This window comes from Populus trichocarpa, chromosome 14 (assembly GCF_000002775.5).
Source record: "Populus trichocarpa isolate Nisqually-1 chromosome 14, P.trichocarpa_v4.1, whole genome shotgun sequence".
Classification (NCBI taxonomy): Eukaryota; Viridiplantae; Streptophyta; class Magnoliopsida; order Malpighiales; family Salicaceae; genus Populus; species Populus trichocarpa.
The window spans coordinates 1,420,834-1,446,881 of record NC_037298.2 but is presented as its reverse complement, the minus strand read 5'-3'; the positions used below and the strand labels follow the sequence as shown (position 1 = coordinate 1,446,881).

The window sequence follows — 26,048 nt, the reverse complement described above, 5'->3', positions numbered from 1 at the left end:
ACACTTAATTCACAAATCATCATATTAATCCATAAATCATTAAATCAATTCATAGGTGTTGATTCAGTTGGGTTTGGGAAGAAGAATTGAATTACTAAAAAACCAATATGAAATAATAAAACTTTAATAGATTAATATCTTATTTGATTAAAAAAAAACCAATATGGAATGAAGTTCTGAATTCTAAAATTTTCAAGTCAAGATGTCCATTCGAATAAGGTTTAATAGCTATGATTCTAACCATTACGGCTGGCCAGTTTACCCAGCAAAAATCCGCGCGTGAAAATGAGTCCCCATTACAACAACTCCGATATTCACGGTGTTGGACTCTCGTTCAGGTTCCTGACCAATCAAATCTCATCCGCATGGACAGTAGCTTTTCTGTTCTCACTTGTCATCTACCAAAATTTTCATCTTCCAGTTTTCCAATATTAAATTACCATACCACCTCAAGGCTTAATTATTTTTCCCTTAAATTTAATCCCTCACCTTGTTGTATCTAACCCTAATATCTCATCCATTTTTTCTTTATAAGCCTACCATCCCCACCCCTCCATTTTCACATCCTGTCTTCCTCTCCAATCCTTTCTCAAAAGGGAAAAAAAGGAGAGAGAAAAATAATCAGAGATGGGGTTGTTTAGATCATCAACGCTCATGTTGATGCTATTGTTTCTAGTCTTTGCTTTATCATCAGCCTTCGACATGTCAATCATATCCTATCACCAAACTCATGCTACCAAATCAAGCTGGAGAACTGATGATGAGGTTATGGCCATGTACGAGGAGTGGCTTGTAAAGCATGGAAAGAACTACAACGCTCTAGGAGAGAAAGAAAAGAGATTTGAGATTTTTAAGGATAATCTTATGTTTATTGATCAGCATAATTCAGAGAACCGGACCTACACAGTCGGGTTGAACCGATTTGCTGATCTGACCAACGAGGAGTTCCGGTCCATGTACTTGGGTACTCGAACTGGTCATAAGAAGAGGTTGCCTAAGACAAGTGATCGTTATGCTCCGCGTGTTGGAGACTCTTTGCCGGATTCCGTTGACTGGAGGAAGGAAGGTGCCGTAGCTGAGGTCAAAGATCAGGGAGGCTGTGGTAAGTTTCCTTTAACTACCAGGATTGCTCTTTGCTAATATATTTATTTTTATTAAAAATATAAATCTATTTTCAGTGAAGCAAATATCTAGACCTGCTCCCTTTTAATTCTTATTAAAGATTTTAGAGGCCGATCCGAAATTACAGTAAATCATAAAAGAAAAGGAAGAGTAAAGTTCAAACTAGAGGGTTAAAATTTTTTGTCAAACTTTTTCTGGCATCGAATCAATTTTATTTGGTAGGTATTTGTTTTTGATTTCCTTGGAATTATCTAATCGTGTTCCAAATATTTTGATTAACCTTTGATTTGTCTTTGTTGGTCAACGAATTCTTTCTCTATGATAGCATTTAAGAGGAGATCAAGGGGGAAAAAATTCACTTACACACATCACAATATATATATATATATATATATATATATATCCGGATGTGGATGATTAAAAAACTAAACGTGATCGTCAAAGTTACTACTGTTTTAATATATTTTTTTGGTTTGAGGGATCGCTAGACGCTTTTGCCTATAGATTTGATGCAGTACTTAGGAAATTGGTTCCTCGTGTGTGGAGTTTTCTTCATGTTTTTCTACGACTGTAATATCGCTTTACCCGATAAATTATTCAGTATACCAGGAACTGTATTTCTTCATCTCAGCCGTGTCTTGAATTTAGTTTCGGTTTCGTCATGTGCGAGAAGGCTCCAAACTAATAGTCATAATTGCGGCTGGTATAGATAATTTTTGGATCCACTGATTCCAGCACAAGGGCAAACTGCTAGCCAATGTCGAATGATACATTTTACTCGTTGATTAATCCAGAAAAGCAAAATAGGAGCGCGATTATAGGCAAAGAATCCAATTTTTTTATTTGATTAAAGATTTGTGTATTGATATGTTAGTAAATGAGCTTGCCGGCATCAAACTGAGTCTTGAAACGTTTTGATTTTATATACACCGTGAAAGGATAAATTACTGACGTTTCTTTTGATATAAAGGGAGTTGCTGGGCGTTCTCAACGATTGCTGCTGTGGAAGGGATTAACAAGATCGTCACTGGTGATTTGATCGCTTTGTCTGAGCAGGAGTTGGTGGATTGTGATACCAGTTATAATGAAGGGTGCAATGGTGGTCTTATGGATTACGCTTTTGAATTCATCATCAACAATGGTGGCATTGACACTGAAGATGACTATCCCTACCTTGGTCGTGATGGTAGATGTGACACGTACAGGGTGAGCCTTCTTTGGTCTTTAGGATGAAACTGAAACACGATGAAATTAATGCAGATAATGAAATGTTTATTCATTCAAGAAGATGGTTCCTAATAGATGTTTGTGCTTGCAGAAAAATGCCAAAGTTGTTTCAATCGATTCTTATGAAGATGTTCCTGAAAATGATGAGACGGCATTGAAAAAGGCAGTGGCAAATCAGCCAGTGAGTGTTGCAATTGAAGGTGGTGGCAGAAATTTCCAGTTATATAATTCGGTAAGAAATTTCTCTCCCTGACATGGTATTAAGTACAAGACCTGATGATGGTTTTGATGTTTTAAAGCACAGTAGAACTTTGTTGAAGTGTCAAACATGCAGTTCAATTGAGTAATGGCTACAAGAACCGATCATAATTAATTACATCTTATTTCCTTACCTTCCAGGGTGTATTTACTGGAGAATGTGGGACAAGTCTGGACCATGGTGTTGCTGCCGTGGGTTACGGAACTGAAAAGGGTAAAGATTACTGGATTGTGAGGAACTCATGGGGCAAGAGCTGGGGAGAGAGCGGCTATATCAGAATGGAGAGAAACATTGCTAGTCCAACAGGAAAATGTGGAATTGCAATAGAACCCTCTTACCCTATCAAGAAAGGCCAAAATCCCCCCAATCCTGGTCCATCGCCTCCATCTCCAGTAAAACCTCCTTCCGTGTGTGATAATTACTTTTCCTGCCCTGATAGCAGTACTTGCTGCTGCATCTTTGAGTATGGAAAGTATTGCTTTGCATGGGGATGCTGCCCACTCGAGGGTGCCACCTGCTGTGATGACCATTATAGCTGCTGCCCACATGAGTACCCAGTCTGCAACGTTAATGAAGGAACCTGCTTGATTGTAAGACAAACTACACTTAGCTTCTCCAACCATTTTATGTATATCATCATTCATACAAATCTAATTTTATGTTTTTGATTATTTGAACTCCTGAACAGAGCAAGGGCAACCCATTTGGAGTGAAGGCATTGCGACGCACTCCTGCTAAGCCTCACTGGGCTCACGGAACTGAAGGCAAAAACAGCGTTGCTTGAGCATCAGTTCACGCCCAGAAGCAGCAGTCGATAGAATCAAAGAAATGAGAAAAGAATCATAGCTGGTTTTGATGCTTTTCTTCTTGATTTTGTTATGCTGCAGACCTTAATTTCTGCATCATTCGACACCCAAAGATGGATGATAATTAAATGATCATTAAGATGCTGATTGTGTAAATAATTTAATATTTATCTGCATTGCATCTGGAGAATAGACAGCTTGTTATCTGTTTCCAATATCTTCTGTAAATGTTGTCATAATCTAGCAATATGACTATGATGAATTTGGTCTGTAATACCATCCGCGGTGCTTGTATATTGTGGTATGCTAAGCATCAATGGCATTTATCCTTTTCTCTGCAGTTCTTGTATCTGTGGCATTCATATTTAAAAGTTCAATTATTTCCCTAGATGAATCAACAATCACAGTTCCTTGTTATATCGATGAGGCACAAATTTGAATATGATCAGTATTTGATTTCGATTTTTCTCATGCAAGTGTAAGGAAAGGATAGAATCCTATTCCAACACAGAAGGAAAGCATTTTCTGAAATTATGGGGTATAATAGAATAGACCAGCATAATAAGCCTATTAATCAAAACATGGCCCGTCCCATGATTTGAAATTATGAGATTTAAAGGTTATCTTTGATATGATCTTGTAAAATGATTTTGAAGTTTTTTTTTTGATTAAAAATATTTCAAGTATGTTTACATGGAAATAACTTTTGATTTTAATCGAAAATTTGTTACAAGATTGAATCAATTTTTTTTATTTAATTTTAAAAATTAGATGTTTTAACTTTTAATTTATGGGTTTTAACTTGTACACTGTTCATTCTTAAAAAAAATGTTTTGAGCTATTTTTATAAAGTATATTTTTAATTTATTATCGTAATTTAGTTTTATCATTGTAAATCATCTATGAAGAACATTTTTTGTTTTTATTTTTCTGTAAAGGAAAAAATAATCTATACTTACCAATGCAATATCCATGCACTTTAAACATTTATGCTCAATTTTATATATAATCTATTCTCGTAGGCATGTCTTCATAATCTGGGTGTTCATATTAATTTCGTTCCGTTTTGCTCGGAATTGCCGAAACATTCCATATCAATTCAAAAAACGAAACAAAACGAAACAAATTTCATCTCATTTTAAATCTTGGTTCGTTCCGGATTTTTCGGCTAAATTCCGCCCGGAACGTTCCGGTTTCATTCCACATGTTCCGTTTCGCTCTTGAAAAGCTATTGAATCAAATTGAACCTTGTTCAATTTAATTAATTAAATCACCCAATTATAAAAAGCTCTTTTTCATTACTATTTTCAATAACAATGATATTGATAATAATATTGAAAATTATTATTACTATTTTCATTAATAATGATATTAATTTTTTAAAATTAGATTTATCACTAATATATATGGTTTATATTCATGTTGTTTTTTTCATGTTTATACTTTGTAGGAATTTGAGCAAAATAAGGAATGCTATAGATTCCATTAGCCTTGATAACATTGACCTAACTTTATATTTAAAATATTTGTGTTAAAACATTTTATTTTCATAATATTTTGATATTTTGTTTAAGTTAAATTACTTTTTGTTAAAAACCTATTTAATCTTCACTATTTAGGAATATTTTAAATTTTGAAATTATATTTATTTGGCATTGTGTTTGTATTGCATAATTTATAATTAATTTATCTTAAATTTGAATTATGTTTGTTGAATATATATATATATATATATATATATATATATGAACAGTACAATACCGAAACGGCACGCGGAAACACTTCGAAACTAAAACATTCCATTTCAATTGAAAAAACAGAACACCTATCGAAATGAAATTAACAACCTTGGTTCATACTTCTAACTAACAGGGTGGATGATATCCATTAACCTTATTTTACGAGCTGTTTAAAAACATAATTATTAAAGTCAAGTTTTAATTTAAACTAGTTTGATTAAACTTGGTTTATTCAATTAAATTCATTTTAAATTTGATCGAGTTAAAATTAAACTAATTATTTTGAATTAAAATAATTAACTTGTGTACTAGGTGATCATGAGCGACCAAAGTTTGGATTGTGATATATAATGATTGTGATGTATAATGTTTTTAAAAATAGCTTTTTTATTTAAAAATAAATGAAAATATATTTTTTAGATTTTTTTAAATTAGCAAAATTAAAACTATCAAAAAAATATTAATTTAATATGTTTTTAAACCAAAAATATTTTTAAAAAACACCTAAAAATAAAAATAGAAACTGTATAAAACACCCCCTTAACAAAACTTTTTCCTAGGTTAGATCCCAGACCAGGAGGAGAAGGCATGGATAATAGCAAACATCAGCATTTAAGAACCTTGATTGCTGAGCATTTTAATTCTCACATGAGAACATGAGTGTTACCTCAATCCAGTTCTAACTTATGCCACGAAATTTTCCAATCTCCAAAATTCTCGAAGTTCGATCAACTTAAAAGTATGAGAATTGGCAAGTGGTGATTTGTCTTGTGAACAACACTTGTTTCTCGTGACAGAAAAACCAGATACATAAACTAGAAACAACCATGTTTTTTCTTACCTTCAGAAAATTGTCAGCATTATTCAAATTCCGAGGTTGTTGATCAAGTTCACTTTATTTTCTATTTTTGACCGTTCACAACCGAGCTTAACATGTTGTCTTATCCTAGCAAATGGGACCAGATGAATGTTTCACAACACAAATCACAACTCATTCTCTTAAGACATAATACGAGAGCACATCGACTGAAAAGAAAATCATCAACAAATTGAGGTTGGGACCATCCCTAGTGTCGGGGGTTAGATACCAAATGTCTCACAAAACAACTCGATCCTACACTCAATTATCTCTTGTCATTTTTCATCTTTACTTCGATTTTCGGGGACCATTGCATATGCTTGAGTACCACTGCCCAAAAGGATATGGATAGACCACGATTGCGCAACCCCACAATGCCACCCCATACCTGCCCTTGATGAAGGGGATGCCTCCTCGCAACTATTAACATCTCTCATTATGTAGGCTGTATTGAGCTTGTATTTCTGCTCCAAAGTGTAGACACCAGACAGGTGTGTTGCGTTCAGCTTCTAAATTCTAATGCACAAATCTACGAGGGCTAAATTTGATTGTGACTTCATGCTTGTGATGTAATGTTAGCTTAGGATACAATCAAGAGAGTTTTATTATGCACTAATATTAATTTATCAACAACGCCACGTTTGTGCGTAAGACAATGAAATACAATGATAAGTGCAATTTGGTTCTCCTGATCAGTTGAGACTCAAGGCACTTTCTCCCTCTCTGACATGTCCAAAACCGACCACCTTGTCCGGTAAGTTTAAACTAGGCTTTATGGAAGTTGGTTTTTCTTCTCGAGCAGCATCTAAATGGCCAGAGGAGACTAGCTGGCCTTCTCTTGTTACTCCAAGATCATCAACCCTGACTCTCTGGCTTATACTAGTACGATTATTGTTGTTGTTGTTAAGAAGAGATGTGCCAAGAGCTTCTATGTTACTATAGGAAGGGGTCGCAGAAGGTAACTTTGATAACAAAGCTCCGAGACTGCAAGACATGGTGGGCAGAAGAGGTGGTATTGACCAAATGGGGGGTCCTGGGATTCCATTTTGGGGACTGTTCCAGCCCATGTTGATTGCCTTTATTGGAAAATCATCTAAACTTTCATGAAACAATCTCTTAACTCCTGTTATTTGGCGTTTGTCATCAACTGAGAAGGCTATTTCTTGGTTTTCGATCGTATGGGTGTTGGGTTTGGTAATGTATGGATGCTGAATTGGCAGGTATGGTCTTTGTATTGCAAAGATTCCTGGTATGCTCTGGAGATAGCTGAATTTCCTCTGTATACTGATTACCAAATTAAGGTCTTCCACAATCTAGAAGATAGTAAATTCCTGTTGGTTAATGCACAAATTTAGAAGTCAAGAGAGAAAGAGAGGGGGAGAGAAGTACCTTATCAAAAGAACCCAATTGAATGACACCTTCCCTGACTGAAATGATGGCAATTGTCTGCTAGTCAAGAAATAGTTGTAATGAGCTTCCATGGATTAACTTTTGGTGATTGGGCTGGCTTCTATTTTCTTATGCTTAATGAATTGTGATCAAAGTACCAACCTGAATGCCTGAATTGAATTGAAATTCCCATGCTCTTGGCTGCTGTATAAAGGAAAGACACATTAGAAAGTTATGTTAGAAGGTAAAAGCAGTGCAGTATTCTTATCTGCTTTCAGTCTTTTAGAGCAAAATTTGTACTGATCATCTTACAGGTTCAATTGACATATTCCATGAGGAGATTAAGTTCGGATCACTCTCATTTGGGTTTTCTTTGAACACCCATTTGTGACTGTTATCTGCTGCAACTTTCCCCACTAATCTGCAATAAGTTTCCATACAATGTCCTTCATTCACTTGCCTACCATATCGTTACCAACAAAAGTCATAATTTTAGAAATATCAATTCTCACCCTTCCCCGTAGTTATAAACTTCATGAGACATTTTGAAGAAGACATCTGTTCCAAATCTTCCCTTCATGTACCCAGTTCCTGCCCTCTCACATTCATAGACATCGCAAAATCCATCCTCCCAAACTAGGATCCTGAAAAGTCACCAAAAGAAGGGTATACATCATTAGGCCAAAATTAAGAGAAAAATGAGTAGGGACTTTGGTCATTCTTACCAGTTTCTTTTGTTTCCTTTGGAACGATCAAGAGCAGTGCCTCCATAATCCCACCTGCAAGAAAACAATGTATCCCCTTGGCATTAGGCATGCATGCACTTGGGGAAAAATATTAGCTTTTGAAATTCTTTCTGATAACCAAATTATAATAATTTGGCCCTTTATAGTGAGCAAATAACTTCAATTTCAAGTTTCCTACTTTGGTGGAGGGTAATTCCTAGGCAGTATCCTCCAAAAGACTGCATACACCCATTTGGAAGGATTAGAAGAATCTGTACATGAACACAGGCTCCTCAGCGTGTGCTGTAAGAGACAGTTAAGCATCGGGAGTCCACCTTCCATTGTCACAAGCACAGAAAGATAGATAAAGAAAGCCAGAAACGCACAGAGAGAAGAGGGGGGTGAGCTACCAGTTGACAAGGAGTTCTAGTTCAAGAGTCACGGTTAATAAAAGGGAAAAAAGCAAACAAAAAGCATGACAAATGGCACAAACCAAGCGCGGGAAATAAGAAAACCGAGAGTGAAAAAGCACGCTCCTGCTTAACCCGCTTGTATACAGCGCCTCTGTCAGGTATTTAAGGTTTTATTCGAAGTTATTAGATCCTGATAAAAGTTTTTAATTTTTAAAACAAAAAAATTTAAATTAAATTTTGATAAAATCAATTAGATCACGAGCGGAATCAACAGGGTTAATCAGATCTACTTTAATTTGATTTTTTTAAAACCGCCAGAAATCAACTAGATAATTCACCACCAAGCCAAAGCAGGTGGTTGCATTACCAAACTTGAAGCTACAAGCTCTTCTACTATTAAGGGCATGTCTGCATGCTTTTAAATGAAAGCATGCTTAAGTAGCTGTAAACATGACAGAACCTTCTCCATTTTGTTTGTTTGTTCAAGGAAACATGATGGGACAGTCCTTAATGTCCTTTTGCATCTCGTTTTCTTTTAATTCGGAGCAATTTCTTTTTTTCTTTTCCCTTGTTTGCTAGCTTGTTTTATTTCACAATAACTCAGCTCAACTGATGTATTCTGCAACAAAAATATGTTGCTACTGTCTTGGTAATAGAAGTAAAGGAAAGACCATCTATCCTGTTATAAATAAACACTCTAAAGCATTGATTTAAAACTCAGACTTGCTCAACAAATAGAACAAAAAAAATGGCTGATTAGGTCAAAAATTTAAGTTTATTAATCAAAATTCAGTCATCAATTTATTGATTTTTTTTGTTAAAATAATATCATTTTTTTTAAAAAAAATTAGGGTTCGGGTCAACTCTTTTGACCCATGACTCATGTTTTATCCAAGATTAACTTTCAGATCAAGTTTTAAAACTATATCTAAAAAAAAATGTCTAGTTGATTTTTTAATGTCCGAATATCTCGAGATCAAATTACTCCAACATAAATAAATCAAAATTAGAAGGGTATTTTTTTGACGTACCAATTTGTGGAGTAATTGTGATTAATTGCTTTGCTAAAATGGTTAAGCAGAGGACTCAAGTTAATTTTAAGAAAATTTCACATTTCCTAACTATAAACTTAATATGCATGGCATGGGGTCATATTTGAAAATATAAACCATAAACTTAATATAATATTGGGGGGCTGGGAAACGCACCATTGATTAGTCATCATTAGCAGCAAAATTCGGCACAACAGTGATGCTTCTGGTCCTTAAAAGTGATGCTGAGTGTGTTTGGTGATTTTTATAGTTTGAAAAAATATATATATTTTTAAAAATATAGCGCATATTAATTAATTAAATATTTTTAAATATATAATCGAAGTAAAACGTATATCGCACTTAAAAACAACCAGAGCATGATTCTATCGCTACGCTTTAATCATCGAAGTTAAACATGGCCCGCAAAACACACACACACAACTGTTGTCGTCGTCTCCATCTCACAACTTCTTGTTTTAAATACACTCTAGTAATGGCTAAAATTAAATCATTGACATCTCAGATGAAGCCTGGTTATGTAAAACAAACACGAAAGATGATCAACTTGCATGCATATGGTCGTGGGATGTTGTAGATAGGTGGGTGTAGCTAGGAAAACAACATGTCCTTGACAAAATGGACAAATACCCCACAGAGAAAAGAACCTAGCTGCAATAATTTTTCTAGCCATCGGAGGTAACTGGACAGAAGGGCCATGCCACGTTGACGGCGACATGAACCATTTACAATAATCGTCCGTGGGATATGGATGGATTTACCAGCTTGCTGTTGAAGGTAGAGTGGAAGGAATTTAACCGTACGTGGAATCCCGGAGATTAACCGATAAAGGTAGAGATGGGAACTTTTGATGGGATATAAACGCAGCATTTAAGACCTAGCCAACCTCCCCAGCATTAGCCACAGTCCACACGCCCAGATCCTGTCATGGGCAATTACGTTCTCAGCTCCAGCTTTTAAAAGTTGCACCAAAAATGTTTTTGATCAGGAAGAAAGTGAGAAATCGTCCAGTCTTAACATTAAAGCAATCTACACCAACTAGCTAATTTGTTCTCGATCGGCAGATTCGAATTCACTGCAAATATCTGACCACTATTCCCTCTTAATATTTATGATTCATTAGGGAATGTAATTATGTATGGGCTATGGCCGAACCCAAAAAATAATGGGTCGAAATCTTTTTATTATAAGTTTTTTGGAGAGTAATTTCAAACACACAAATAAAAAACAATAAATATTAATTCATTAGTTATGTAAATAGTTTTAAATCTAAAAGATTTCAACAAGTTAAATAATCTTTTTTAATTAAAAAACATAATTTTTTTATCTAATTGTTAAATTATATTGAAATTTCATCGAGATGTTCTACGAGCTCAATTATATACGAGTTTGGCTAGTTATTGGTAAACGAGGTTGGGATCAATCCACTAGTTATTATTTTGAAATTTTCTTTATTTTCCTAATTATTTTCGAACTCCTAGATGCTACTTAAAAAAACTTCTTTTATTTGCTGTATCGCTGTTTCTACCAATTCTTTAAAGTTGAAACACATGAAATGACACTGAAGTTTCAAATTCAACGGTGCAGAGAAGGCGTAATTATGGCCGTGAAACCTGGCAATTAGGCTGATTTTACAAACACGAAGAGACGAGCTTCTGGGCATTGAACATTCTAATGAGTAGATGAATATTTTCGGAATAGAAAACGATCAGCTCCTTTGCAGTGCAAGATCTTATAAATCATCCATTAAACAAAAAAAACTAGCAGAGGGATAAAAATGTGGTCCTGAACCTCGTGTTTATGCAATTAGGAGAGCAGCATCATGAACTTGACCAATACGTCCCCACTCTCCCTCGACATGTGCTGTACTGTTCCCTTCCTTGCTAGCTAGATTCCATGCACAGTCTGCCCTTCTCCCACACCTCCATAATTAATTTCAATGGAACTGGTTGTGGAGGAAAAGTATTGCAACGCACTTGAGATCTTTGTTATTAACAACTTCTTTTCATTCTTTAATATTAACCCGGACTCAATTACTTCAAGACTAATGCGCCTATTCTTTTAATCATAGGTGGAAGGCACAACTCGATTCATGACTTGCCCCGATCCATAATCCGACTCAAGAAGTAGGTTGTGTGTTGTCAATTTAATTATGGGTAGGCGAGTTGATTAGGATATTGTTTGAAGGGTTTTTTTTTTAAAAAATAAAAGCATGTCTTATTTTTATCCAAGTTAACTGTGTCATGGATTAATCTAATAGATTACCTAAATGTAACCGTTAACCATATAAAACCTAATTTGGAATAGGTATAAAATCAGCATTTCATTGGTTTATACCAATCGTGGTGTGGAGCCCTGTAATATCGCCAATCAATTCACATTTAATAACCAAAAGGTATCTCACCAACTCGCCAAAGTGATCTCATAGAGACCCCCAGTCCCCACACTGCTGCAGTCAAACACCTAGTCGCTCGTAGTTAAAATGAATTGGTGTCGGCCACATCTTGCGTTAGAAATTACAGAGGAAATTGGTCCAGCATGAAAAACATAGGATAGGGATGGCACCCCTAGGCTGGGGGGCAGCCCAATTGGATGACAGCTACAAATAATAGGGGCAAAAAAGAGCATCCCCTTCTTTCTTAAAGGATACTGGCACGGCCCTCCCACCCTACAATCATCTCTCTCTTCCCTTATCTTCTTGGATAGGACATTCCAATATTAACCTTCAATTGGTGCTGAATCCTTATTATTACATCTCATTGGATAGGCATATCCACTCCCGGTTTATTTCCTCCGGTCGGCTACATTCTTAAAACCAGTCTTATTAAAACTAGTCGACAAGAGTTGAGTTTCGTAGTAAATCAAGTGAAATTTAACTTGATTAAATCTAATTGACTGAATGAGTTAATCTATCATATAATCAAAACTTAGGTGAAACATGATTTGATTTATTTATAAAACAATATAAATTAAACAGAATTACTGAATCCAATTTAATTTATCTAACCTGTAATCCGGGTTTTGAAGACCGGACAGGTTTTATAACCATGCATGAACCCTACCTCATACAGAGAGAGAAGAGGGAGACTTGGTAACCTGACATGTGAGTAATATACAACATATACCATATAGGATGACAAAGGCCCATCGATCTTTGCAAAGTTTTGTTTTAGCTTTTAGAATCAAGAGCCTGGTTTCAAAGTTAAAGCGACGGCTTGGGCTGATAGGCTAGGCTTTGAACAATTAGTGCTGAAGATTCATTCAGAAAACGTAGAAATAAGCAGATTGCTTCGCCAAATTACTCTCGAAAGTCAAGAGTCTTTATGCAAAAAATTGATTAAATCTTAATTAGCTCATTAATTGCTCCTCTGTAACGGAACCAGTTGTCTCTTCTGTGTCTTTTGACAGAACTGAAGCCACTTCCCGGGAATCAACCTCCGATTGCAGAAGTCTATCGTTAATATTCCATGTAAACTCCACACCAATCCTCGCAGGCCATAACTCAGCCTTGAAAGCACTATAAACGCCAGTACTTGCTCATAAGCCAGCAAGAAAGTGACCATGAGTATCTCTAAGCAAGCCCCCTGCACCCTCACATCCAGGATCAGCCCCGTTAGATAGAGGATACCAAGAAGAAGATTCGACAAATCAAATTTTAATGAAAACATATATAATTTTTAATTTAAATATTAGATCGGATCTATAAAGTTGGTTTTATAATGGTTTAAATAGCTATAATCGATTGACATGATTTTAAGCTCAAATCCGAGATGTTGTTTTAAAATTTTATTTATTTTCTAAGTTATTTTTGGATTTTTTATTAATTATATCTCAAGATATTATTTGGTTTCTCATTAACTAGGTGAATTTTAGTTATGATTTAAATAGTTTATATGTTGCCTTTTAAATTAACTTTAAGATAAATTATTGAAATTATTATTATTATTATTATTAATATTCAAGATTTATCAAATTAGAATTCTCTCTGCAATTTAACAATGATTTTAGAATTTGAAAATTTCTAATTTTTGCATATAAGAAAGAATTAATGCATATAAAAGAAAATGAAAAGGTGACCCAGAATAATTTATAGTTTTGCTACATTTTATGTTTTATTAATTTTAAATTTTAAAAGGAAAAGGTGAAAAGGTGGTTCCTCCTCAAAACCCGCTGGCTCGTAGCCCAATAGCATTGCTTCTGGACACTTTTGTGCAGCGGCTGCAGCCTTTGATTCATAACAAGTAAACAACGCCTTACACAAGCTATCAAACAACTCTAACTGTAAACGTGTAGTTGAAGACTTGAAGGAGTGGTTAACTTTAGGAGATTATTACGGATTTGGGGTGCCAACTTTCATTTTTTACATTGCAGTGTCTTTACTTTTATTTATTTTATTTGAGTATATATTTTTCATATTGTTTTTCTAATCAAGTGATTTTATTAGATTTTATCAAACATGTGTTGACATAACCATTAAATTAACACATGATATGCCTACATATATGTTGCCTGTCCTTAAATATTCTATTTTATTTTTAATTGAGTACATGTACTTTTTTTTTGTTATTTTAGTTTTTATTTTTTATATTTAAATATTTATGATAGTAAATTTTATTAAATTTTATTTGTTTATTTAAAAAAGTAAACATGGACTTATCTAGATAGAAAAAACTTAAATTGATTTAATTTTATTCACTTTCTTTTAAACAAAACAAATCTTCGATTCTAACTTTTTAAAGATGAAAAAATTAATTATTTTTACAACTTCATGATTCTAAATATAAATTCATTATACAAAAAATATGTCTTTTTATATGATTTTATATACATCTCAATTTATCAATAAAATGTATGGACTCGCCAAATAAATATATAAATCAACTATTGTCCACACAAATTTATTTCTCATGCAAGTCGCCTTTTGTTTTTCTTTTTTTAATTTAAATAAATTATTTTTAGTTTTATATAACTTGATCAAACATGTTCTTCGTAATATACAATGTAGATTTTTGCTAGCTTTTAAAATTAAAAGCACTCAATTGATTAATTTTGAGAACACATATTATAAATTAGAAAAATAAAAAATATACATTCAAATAAAAAAATAAAAATACAAACACTCAATCATAAATAATTTAAAATGTTCAAGCATACTTAATTAAAAGAATTTAGAAATTAACACCTTAAATTGCAAATAATAAAGGTAACGACACTCAAATAAAAAACATATAAAAGTCTACGCACCAGATTATATATAAAATGTTCTAAACTTCAGGTAGACGAGCAGCATAGCTCTGTTCAGATCCACAATCCCATAGCACACCGAAAAGAGAAGAAAATGAAGGTTTTAGGGATGGATTTCGGCTGCGCAACCGGATCTCTCCGCGACGGTAAATTCCCCGATAAAGACTGTTTGCTTCCACTAATCTCCAAGCTTCTCGGTTACGCCATCGTTGCCGCCTCCACCACCGTCAAAGTCCCCCAGGTAGGTGGTTTTCTTCACTCTAAATCATTTGTTTTTGTTATAATAGTATTCGGATATAATTTATTTATTTAATTATTTATTGAAATTCCAGATACTGAAAATTTTGAAGAATAAAAGCGTGAGAGGGCTTAGTGTTGTAGGGTTTGAGCTTGAAGTGGTTGGTTATACCATAGCCCTAGCTTACTGTCTTCACAAAGGCCTTCCTTTTTCTGCTTATGGAGAATTGGCTTTTCTTTTGATCCAAGGTGCGTGCTACACTCTTTTCTCTTTATTCTGACTTCTCCTTATAGGCTGCCAGGTGAAAATGTTGCTGCATTGAATTTAGAGGGATGAATTACTTTGAAATTTATCATGAATTTTCTCGAAGTTGATGATCATGATTGTGTAGGTCTAACTTTACTATTGTCATGAGCGTCTCTTGGTTTTGGGGGACATTATCTGTTATTTTGGTGTTAGGCTGATCAATTGTTTGTGTTAATGATTTCAAACTGGATCGTTGTCAAATAATGATTTGGTATAGTTTTAACATTTGATGGATGAGAAACTAATCGCTACAAATTATTCCATGAATCTGAATTCTATTGTCTATCTATGTAGAATTCGTGGGTTAGTTGTAGATACTCTGATTAACATTGTTTACCATGTTAACTCTGATGTGGCAATGAAGTCAGACTTTATTCATTACACCTTTAATGAATGTATCTTGTTGAGTACACATTTATTTGTTCAATGTAGCTGAGACTGAAGCATTAGTTTTTCTACATCGATAATGGTTAATTAGGCTCTAGGTTTTCCTCTGATTAGTTCTTTTTATGTTCTGATTATCCTTGTACTTCATGTTCCGTTCATTAAAACTGAAGTTGTATGTTGAAAGATCTAACTTTCTTCCTCTTTTGCTTGTATCTTGCAGCTATAATTTTAGTTGCTATTATCTACTACTTCTCACAACCTGTGCGAACGACTACATGGATCAGGGCATTGCTGTATCCTACTATCTCCTAGTTTTGATATTTTCAAACTGTGAAAATTTAAAACGCAGTCAACGTTTTTCCTTATTACACTGTTTCAGTTATTGTGCTCTAGCACCAACTGTTTTAGCCGGTCAAATTGAGCCGTTTCTTTTTGAAGCTCTCTATGTAAGTGGCCCTTTAATGTATACTCTGCATTTTAACCTCTTCATCGGGAATTGTTGCCATTCATCTTTTTTCTTCTTCTTTTGATATTATAAAAATAAAAGGATAATCCATACACAAGGTTAATAGTTGTGTCGCCCAGACTCGAAATGTAGACACATATTCACTCTTCGTGTTAAGGAAATTTTACTCTTGTCTTTTTCTTTCCATTTCTTTCTTTTATTGCATATATGAAGCAATCTAATGTGGAAACAATCTGTTACAGGCGTCCCAACATGCGATTTTTCTCTTTGCCAGGATTCCACAGATATGGGAGAACTTTTCTGTAAGTTAGAAGATCAAGTTTATGTTTTGTTGTTAAGTTGTAGGGTATGTCTCAATGAAATCTGTTTGAAATTCTATTTTGCATATTTGTTTTAGTTCTGCAATTACTTGAGAGAACTTTCCGACTAAGGTTGTGTTTGTTTGTAGAAAATATTATTTTTCCTGAAAAAATGAGTCATCATAGAGATAGTGATGGTGATAAAATGGGGGGAGTGGTGGTGTTGGTGATACGATGGTGTGGAGGCGGTGGCGATGGCAATGGGATGGTTGTGTTAGAGGTGGCTTAAGTGGTTAAGTGATGGTATTAATGAATAATATTATGAGTTGGTTAAAATACTTTCCTCTGAAATGTCGCTATGCAAGGGTTCACGGGAAAAGTTTGTCCATTGAATAATTTTTCAGTGTTTGTTTGCACTAGAAAATGGGAGAACTTTTTCATGGGGGGTCGAACTTTCACAGTTATCAAATATATTTTTGCCACCTTTCCCTAAGTCTTTTGTAAGATACTAGTAACAAGTTCCCATGCTTTAGTATATGCGCCAATAGGATGTCTGTAACTTGTAGCTTGCAAAATTGACCTTGTAGGTAGTTCGGCATTTTTTTCTCCAAAAAATGCTGCTTATTTATATGTTACGAACAAGGAAATACTGCCCTTGTGAGAGGGATATTGTCTGTATTTGATTTTGTAGTTATTAGTTATTACGAGCCGCATGTTGTTCATCATTTGTTATAGTACTGGACATTGGTGAGCTCCTAATTCATTCCATGTACAAAAATGCACCGGTGCCTTTATCATCCCTCACATACATATTTAGGTTTTAGCTGTACTAATTGGACATGTAAGTGAGTGGTGCATGAGGTGTTGAATTGGGCTACTCCTCATTGCTTTCATGAGAAGAGTTAAGATCTTTGGATGAGTAGAGTTAGTAGCAGCTCTCTTATTATGCTGTCTGATATGCAACCTTCTATCTATGATGAGTGATATGTATGTTCTTTGCTCTCATGTTACTAATTAATGGCTATCCTTGAACAGAACAAAAGCACAGGGGAGCTCAGCTTCTTAACATGCTTCATGAATTTTGGTGGTGGTTTGGGTGAGAGACATTGTAAATTTAACAGTTTCCACTGCGAGTAGACATGTTGAGTGGAGTTAATGAAATTTTGAATTGTTTTGCAGTGAGAGTTTTTACCAGCATGCAAGAGAAGGCACCAACAAGTGGTATCCTTGTCAACTTTCCTTGCTTTTGGAGATTTATTTTAACATCTGCAGTTGATTGTTTGAACAGAGAAAATTATTTGACTCTACTTTAACAAGCTGGCTTCCATGCTTAAAAAATTCAACTATCATTTCGCTTGGTCCTGTTTCTTGGGCATTAGCCTGTTTCATAACTTAATTTCATTTCCACTTAAAAACATTTTCCTTCAAGAAGTTGATGTGGGACATGAATCGTGTTGGTGTGAATGTTTTATGCGCCGCTAGGCCAGGATATAATTGAGAATATGATTTTTCATGAAGTGGTACAGTGAGACAAAATTTCATCAATGGTTATGTTTATGAAGGTGATAAATGAATATGGACATGGATTTGCAAGCATTACTCTTAAGATGATCTTTCTCTTGGAGATATTCTTGTCAAATATGCATACTTTGGTAAATTTGAAAGTCGAGATGCTATATCTTTAAATAATGCTTTCCCTTTCACCTCACCCTTCTCTACAGCTTTATGTGAACTGTGCTTGTAATTATTTTGCCTTTCTTTTTGTAAGATGCCTGTACCATTTCTTTGTTCATTGCATGTGTTTCGTATAGTTTCTGTCCTTAATTCTTCTACAGTTGTTTTGGGCTCCCTACTTGGTATGATCACAAATGGTACCATCCTCAGTCAGATAATTTTCTACCGAAAGCCTGAAACCAAGAAAGAGAAAAAAATAAACTAAGCGGAGACAGGTGACATGAGCTTTGCTTCAATATAAGACTCAACAGGTGCCTTTGGTGAGCCATTGTTGCAAGACCTTTAATATGTTTTCAATATTTGAAGATGGGAAAGTTGTCATCCATCAATAAGACAAATCTATCAGGCGCAGCTGAACTCACATTTATGCTAGGGTTGCAAGGAAGCCTGCTTAACCATGGTCATGAATGCACAAGACAAAGGTGGTGGTTATTATTTTTCTTCGTTCTTTGTAGTGTATTAAAGACTAGTATAATTATATTTTACTCTCTTCGATATATACATCTTTCATTTTAGTTGCATAATCTATTCCCGCTGCATGCGTTGGTTTATTTGTATTGTTTGATGAACTCCACGATGCAAAGGATCCCTAAAGACTTGGTTAGCTGTGAGTTTTACCAATCAGGTTAGTCCATGGAAAGCGATGGTGCTTTGCACGGGAATGCAAGGGGAGGATTGCGCATGTTGGAGTCTTATACGAGGTTAGTGATTACACACACACATACACTCTTGAATGCACACTTAAAAAGTAGTAATCTACTAAGCCAGATCTTGCGGTTGTCAATTCCCATCCAATTGAAAGGGAGCATAACCAGTCGGAGTTGGGCATTTATTGAAGTCTTTTTTATTTTTTTAATCGGGCATTGATGAAGTTAATATAAGCATCTGTTAGCATAGTTATTAAACATAGCCTGCCCAGTTGACTTGATGCGGGTTTTCTTTTCATCTTGTTTGACATTAACTTAGTCAAACCTAGGTGATGTAGTGAGTTATATCTTTATCTAATCAATCTAAAAGAATTTTTTGGAAAATATATTTAAAATAATATTGTTTTAAATTATTATTTAAAATAATGTTGTTTTATTTTAAAAATTAAATAATATCGTTTTATTTTTGATATGATGACCAAATGATTCAAGTTTTTATTCGAGTTTTATGACTATAATTATTAGCAAACCAGCATGAATAAACCGTTGGAAAGCACGGTAAAATCTGAAAATACAATAATGATACAAAGAAACATCTAATGCAGCACGAGACTTCCACAAGCTTATTAGATAAATATATTGTGGATGTTTTTGAAAGTATTTTTATTTTTAATATTGATAATTTAAAAACATAAAAAAAAATTTAAATAAAAAAAACTATTTTTTTATGAAATGGTATTTGTCCCGCGTTTCCGGACAGCTTCATAAAGTTTGAATTCCTCCGAATGAATGTGTGTTGCTCAGGGAAAAAAAGGATAGAAAACTACGGAAGTTTAAGACTTGTGAACATGGTTTTAAAATCTTGCTTGACAAACATTACTGTATAAAAAATGTTTAAAACTTGAATTTAAAATTATTATTTTTTGAATTAATTAATAAACTGTATAACTTGATAAAAATCTTGTTTAAATAATGTTTTTTTTATAATTTTTTAAATTTAAATAATATCTTGATTAATTAATATATTTTTTAGTCTTAAAAGTATTAATTTATAGAGGTTATTAAGATTGATGTTTATCAAGTAATTAATTTAAAAATATTTTTCATAAATACAATATAAATTAAGGAAAAATATAATTTTACAACAATTTTTTAGAAAATTATTTTTGAAAGAGCAATGACAAGTTTACGAGGGTGTTTGACATTGAATTTTAATTTATTTTTTGTCATAATATATATATTTGTTTTACTTCAAGTTAATTTTTTTTTAGTGTTTCTCAGTTGTTTGGAAGAGGTGTTGATGTGAAAAATAAATTTTTAAAAATAAAAAATATATTATATTAATATATTTACAAATAAAAAATACATTAATATACAATTAATACTGCCCTATAAAATATCCTTACATCAACAGCATAAAAGCCATCACCAACCGGCAAAACGTTCCACTGCGTTGTATAAAACCCATTATCTAATCGCAGAAGCAAGTGTTCATTTAAAAGGGCAGGCTTTCTCAAATGTCTAACCATAAAAGTGTTTCTTTTACGGCAGGTAAATATTGCTAAAGACACGTCTATTCTTGAAAATGCCGCCAATGATCCTACACGACTGTTTTTTAAAATTTATTTGTTTAATTTTTTAAAATCATTTTAATATACTAATATTAAAAATAATTTTTTTTAAAAAAATATTATTTTAAAATATTTCTAAACAAAAAAATATTTTAAACTTAAACTCTTATACACTTCATAAAGTTTTACAAATCACCTTCAGGATGAAACTGCCCATTTACTTCTGATGACAGCTCCCAAACTGGTATCATTCAATTAACAAAGAAAACACATTTGCTTCCAATCGGAAATTCTTGCCCTCAAAGGTAAGGTTTATTGTCTGCAGTGGAGCAAACACAGGAAAATAGTGAATGATGTCTTTGCAGAACCTAGCCTGTTCGAAAAATAAAGTCGCCTCATGAGTGGAATGACCGATGTCTTTTCAAGGCATTAGGGCATGTGCTAAATGAGAAGCGAAACCGAAAAATGCCTCTTTTTTTTTTTTTTCATTTTATCTCTATTTTACGCACACCAATAAAATGGCAAAATACTCTTTTTTTAAAATAATAAAATAAAAGTCATTCCAATATATATATATGGCCAAGGGAAGAAGCTAATAGAATAGTGAAATTGATAATACAACTTTTTAAATAGTATAAATATAGTTTTTTTTCTTAATATGCACTCCAATGTTTTATTATATTTTAGTATATTTGATACATAATTAATTTGATATAATTTGGTTAACTTGACAGGTCTAAAAACAACTCGAATGATTCTCAATTAACTCAATATTAGAAGATGAAATTTAAAAAACAAAAAATATATCTCGAGTTAATCTAAATGAATTAGTCAAACACATGATACAAGATTAGAATAATTTCATAAAAAAACAAAAAAAAAACATAGATTTAATAAAAATTCAAGTGAAAAAAACATCATTATAGTGTTTTGATATTTTTGCAAAGATATGTAAAAGTAGTACTTTTATAAAAAAAATGATAAATGATATTTTATTTAACACCTCTTAAAACATGTAAATTAAATATTGAAAAGCCAACATAATATTTTTATTATTATTTTCGGCTTTTCATTTAGCATCTTCCTCGAAGATGCTGAGAGACTATAGTTACAAGTTTAAGATAAGATTTATGTTGCAAGTTGAACAAGTCAACTCATGAGTAACGGATTAACCAAGATCTATTGGTTTTTTTTTTTTTATATATAAAACAATGTGATTTTAGACTTTTTTTATACAAAAAAATTGAAACGTTATTTTAGATAAAAATAATAATTGATCATGTCTTATTTTGATTTTAACCAAATCAACTCCCTTAACGGTTTAACAACAAACTCAGTCTGCATCAGATCCCGGATCATCTATATCTAAGATCCATGTTGCTTGTTGGACGTGTTCAAAGTTCCCTCGTATCTATTGGGTTTTTTTTTTATATAAAGAAAAGATCTTATTTTAGAGAAAAAAAATTAAAAAAAAAATCAAAGACGACATTGTTTGGCACAAATAAAAAATCATTGATAGCGTCTCGTTGCCGAGACAGGCGTGTTTTATAAATAGGCGTAAGATTTGACACCGTATAAGAACACTAATCAATGGCATCAAAGTTGGGGTTACCTTGAAATATAATCCATCCCTGTGGTGTGGAATGACCAAAGTCTGCGAGTCGAAGAAAGCAAAACTTGCTTCGCTAGCTGATGCTTTAATCACCCCCACAAACAAGAATGAGAATCTCCCACTTCCCATGCCCGCAAACACCAAATCTCTCTGAGAATGCAAACCACATTTCTTTTGTTAATAGATTGGCCCACCTCTAAACACAAAGGAGAATCTTTTAACTACCGTCGTTCTTCTCTCCCTCTCCCTCCTACTGTTTTCCCTTTCAAGATAACAATCAAACCTCAGACCTGCCCACAAAGTCCAACTCTTTTAATCAGTTCAGTCGGAGTTCAGAGCCCGTACTAAAATCTCGAGAACAAGGAAAATCAATAAATCACAGAACACAGCCGTTATACATGCTCGAAAAGGATGCTTGGATAAGTAATCTTCTGTAGCTAGAGCAGATCAAAAGGTATCCATGAATATTTCTATGAAAAGATCAAGCTCACACAAACTCAACTAACTGCCGGTCTATGTAGCTCTTGCATTTACAATTACTCATCAAAATGTGGAGGAATTAATTTCAAAGGAAAAACGGTGCAAATCATCGTCCTCTAGTATGACACTGAGCAAGTTTAGTAAAATCAAATGCAAACTAGCTCATAGTGCAGTAAACACAAGAGCTGAAGTGAACTGTACCTTGTGGTTGAATTAAATGCCATCATGTAGCCAGAGAAGTAGCACTTAATCTACATTGCTGAAATAGCTGCCATGGCTGAAATACTGGCAAGGCACTTTATCTAAAAACAGTATTTAGCTGATCGATCCCAACTGAAATGATAAAGTCTGCGCAGAGCTTACTTGCACCATATACTCGATGTAGAAAAGATCCTTGTACTACACTGCACACAAGAAGCTGAAGGGTCAAGGCCTTTTTGGGTTATTATGTGAGTGTGTGGGTTGTGGGTGTTGTTCTACTACACTGCATGGAATGCGAGTAATTGTTCTTAAAAGTAACTAATTAGACAACATTGCATGCAAGAAAATAAAGGATCTAGGCCTATTTGAGTAATAAATTCCAACAAATATCTAATTACTCTAGTTAGTATGTCAACATGTGTGTTTTGGAGAGAGATTTCTAAAACAAAGGTAAATTACCAATTAGGAGAGATTCACTTCCTGATCTCCCATTGATTGAGAAAGACATGGAAGAATCGGATGCTAGACAACAGGTGTTTGGAGATTTATAAACTGCTAATGATTGATCCAGTATCAAGACAAGCTGGCATAACTCACAGAAACTAGCTCCATTGAGTCATTGCCATATAAATTAAACAGATGATAGAAATCTGTCACTTCTAGAATTTGACTTGCATAATGCAGCCCCTAAAAATTCAGGTTCAAACATTATATTCACCGTGGCGAAATCAACATATAAGGATTCATGTGCTTATGCACCAACTGAAGCAGCTTCTCGCTGAAAAAGTAACATAATACATATAGAACCAGTGAACAGAGGCATCAAAACAGTAAATGTATAACCGGGCAAAACTTGGATAACATTAACAAACCACACAGACAATGTTTAACAAACAATAGTATAATGCATTGATGTATTTCCCAGGGAATCTTCTTAGCATGTAAACCAGAAGCGTGTCATACAACTTGCAACATAAAGAAACACAAAGTTGAAGTGAACAGCAATCTAAGAAATAAGAAAATGATCACTTTTTTATAGTGAAGATTCCATAGGAAAGGCAATAAACAGCACACAACATCAAATTAAGTACATAAAACATGGAATCAGGCAATACAATCCAAAATAATCCACAGAGACCAAGGGCAATGACTGTTTTTTCAGTAGTGCAGACTTCAGGTTCACGGTCTCATTATCCTCGAGAACTGCTATTACCACCTGACCATCTTCTAAAAGTGCAAGCCACCAAATTTTTCCCACTCAAAAGCCCTAATCTTGACTTGAAAGAAGTTGATCGTCCAGTACTGCTAGATGCAATACTAGGCAGCGGCATTTGATTAGCAACTGAATGAAACTCAACTACATTTTCCAGTAACCCACCATCACTAGCACTTGCATCCTGATGCTCAGGTTCCCCACAATCCAAATTCACTGCCAAAGATCCCCTCTTCGTTCTCAACCAATCCGCACACTCACAAGTAACTGCTCTACACTTCTTCACCTTCACTTTAACCAAATTCGGGCACCCATTTGCAAGCGCTTCCATCCCATGATCTGAAACAGGACAACTCTTAATACAAAGCTTTTTCAATGCTACACATTTGGCTGCAATACAAGAAATCTCCGCATCACCAACAGTATCACTCCCACATAATGCTAACCGCTCTAGATTCTGACAATTTGAAGCTAACAATTCTACACTAATTTTTGTAGGATTCACACCAATGAGCACCAACTCTTGCAAATTGGGACAGTACTTAGCAACTGCCGATAACCCATCATCACCAATCCGATTCGTCTTCCAACCATCAACATGAAGCTTTCTTAATAACCTACAACGCTCCGCGATGGAAACAAGTCCCGTATCAGTACACTCTGGGGTTTTAACTAGATGCAAAATCTCTAAATTCAAACAATTAGAGATGGCCGCAAGGCCAGTATCGCTAACTTGGAGCCTCTCTAAATGGATCTCAACCATACCCGTTACCCGATCCGAAATTACTTGAAGAAGCTTATCCCAATCGCCAGAGCATCTAAAAAGCTTCAGAGTTTTTAAATTCTTTGACCCGATTATAAGCGGGCCAAAACACTGTCCATTATAAAGTTCCTTTAAGCAAATAGTTTTAAGTGAAGCCGCAGCTAAACCCGGTCCTACGGGCTCAGCCGCCGCGCCATCGGTAATTCCTCGAAGCCGTTTTAGCGATAGCTCCTCGAGCGACGCGCAATTATCAAGGATGGCATTCATCCCTCTCGCTCCAAAAGTGCAAGATCCACACGATAGCTTCTTCAATGCTTTACAATTTTTAGCGAAAGCTGCCATGCCTGCGTCGGTGAGTTCTCTACACGAGCGGAGCTTGAGGCGCGTGAGGTTACGGCAACGACTGGATATTGCAACTAACGCTTCGTCGCCGATGCTAGTAGATCTGCGGTCACATTTTAGAGCAAGTTTAGTTACAGAGTCGAAGCGAGAAAAGAGAAACGGTACTAAAGGGAGAAGATCTGATTGGGCGTTGAGAGAGAGTCGGTGACGGCTCTGTCCTTCGATTCTTAACCATCGCCGACAGACTAAAGAGCAGTGTTTCCGGTCGCCGGAATTGAGTGACTGGAAAATACAAGCTAAGCATTCATCAGGAAGATCTGAGATGTAATCAGGTCCTTCGCAGAATATAAATTCAGTTTGTTCTTCTACTTGCATCGGCATGATCGGGACCGTGAATTTAGATTTTGACCGGTGGCTGCTGCTGCGATTTGAATCTCGACGGCTTGTGATTAAAGCCGTCGAAGCTGACTGACCCATCCACGGCGATTGATTGATTAAAACCTGAACGGTGGAGATTTGCAGCCTCAGCTTCTGAGGGAGGAGTACGGTGCTCTCTCGCGTAGTTTGATTTGCCTTTTTTCTTTTCTTTTTTTCAAAGACGGATCTGAAAATGGATTACAATTTCGTTTTTCTTTTATTGAATAGGCTTCTCTGCTGTTGAGTTTACATACAGTGAATGCGTTCTCATTTGTTTACCGTGGACTCTTCTTTCTGACCGGAATTTTTTTTTTTTTTTGTCATCCTGTGGAATGTACTTGAGGTATTCGTTGAATAATAAAATTAAAGATTCATATATTATTTTGAATATTTATCATGAAAAATTATATATATATAAACATATTTATACCAAGTTAATATTAAGAATATATATTATATTACAAAATATAAATATTTCATGTATATATTCATATAATATAAATATACATACCTCGAGTTATATTCAGTTTAAATAAC

At 34.4% G+C, this 26,048-nt stretch overlaps 4 protein-coding genes and 1 long non-coding RNA gene across 6 annotated transcripts; 3 read left to right on the top strand and 2 right to left on the bottom strand.

The window, feature by feature from the left end:
* Positions 1 to 267: 267 nt before the first annotated feature.
* Positions 268 to 3,754, top strand: LOC18104848 (cysteine proteinase mucunain). Its single transcript, XM_006374824.3, has 5 exons — positions 268 to 1,102; positions 2,093 to 2,328; positions 2,441 to 2,581; positions 2,749 to 3,198; positions 3,297 to 3,754. The coding sequence occupies exons 1-5, from the start codon at positions 628 to 630 to the stop codon at positions 3,390 to 3,392; spliced, it is 1,398 nt and encodes a 465-aa protein (XP_006374886.1). The 5' UTR covers positions 268 to 627; the 3' UTR covers positions 3,393 to 3,754.
* A 2,838-nt stretch (positions 3,755 to 6,592) lies between these two features.
* Positions 6,593 to 8,621, bottom strand: LOC18104847 (uncharacterized). 2 transcript variants are annotated; one of them, XM_006374823.3, is made up of 7 exons: positions 8,326 to 8,621; positions 8,127 to 8,180; positions 7,914 to 8,045; positions 7,714 to 7,822; positions 7,564 to 7,605; positions 7,402 to 7,458; positions 6,593 to 7,325 (listed from the first exon to the last, which is right to left on the bottom strand). In XM_006374823.3, exons 1-7 carry the CDS (start codon positions 8,466 to 8,468, stop codon positions 6,705 to 6,707), a joined length of 1,158 nt encoding a protein of 385 aa, XP_006374885.1. In that variant the 5' UTR covers positions 8,469 to 8,621; the 3' UTR covers positions 6,593 to 6,704. The 2 variants fall into 2 exon arrangements, with proteins under 2 accessions (XP_006374885.1, XP_024440479.1); XM_024584711.2 differs by having other exon boundaries at positions 7,564 to 7,602.
* LOC112324055 (uncharacterized) lies at positions 8,560 to 10,767 on the top strand. The gene is made up of 2 exons (XR_002977665.2): positions 8,560 to 8,697; positions 10,097 to 10,767. It is a non-coding gene; the product is annotated as an uncharacterized LOC112324055 (long non-coding RNA).
* Positions 10,768 to 14,849: 4,082 nt separating this feature from the next.
* Positions 14,850 to 18,789, top strand: LOC18104845 (mannose-P-dolichol utilization defect 1 protein homolog 2). Its single transcript, XM_006374821.3, has 8 exons — positions 14,850 to 15,076; positions 15,168 to 15,321; positions 15,987 to 16,059; positions 16,146 to 16,212; positions 16,475 to 16,534; positions 17,567 to 17,627; positions 17,711 to 17,752; positions 18,367 to 18,789. The coding sequence occupies exons 1-8, from the start codon at positions 14,930 to 14,932 to the stop codon at positions 18,468 to 18,470; spliced, it is 708 nt and encodes a 235-aa protein (XP_006374883.1). The 5' UTR covers positions 14,850 to 14,929; the 3' UTR covers positions 18,471 to 18,789.
* Positions 18,790 to 23,661: 4,872 nt separating this feature from the next.
* Positions 23,662 to 25,794, bottom strand: LOC18104843 (F-box protein At1g47056). Its single transcript, XM_006374820.3, has one exon. The coding sequence runs from the start codon at positions 25,569 to 25,571 to the stop codon at positions 23,967 to 23,969; it is 1,605 nt and encodes a 534-aa protein (XP_006374882.3). The 5' UTR covers positions 25,572 to 25,794; the 3' UTR covers positions 23,662 to 23,966.
* Between the last annotated feature and the right edge of the window lie 254 nt (positions 25,795 to 26,048).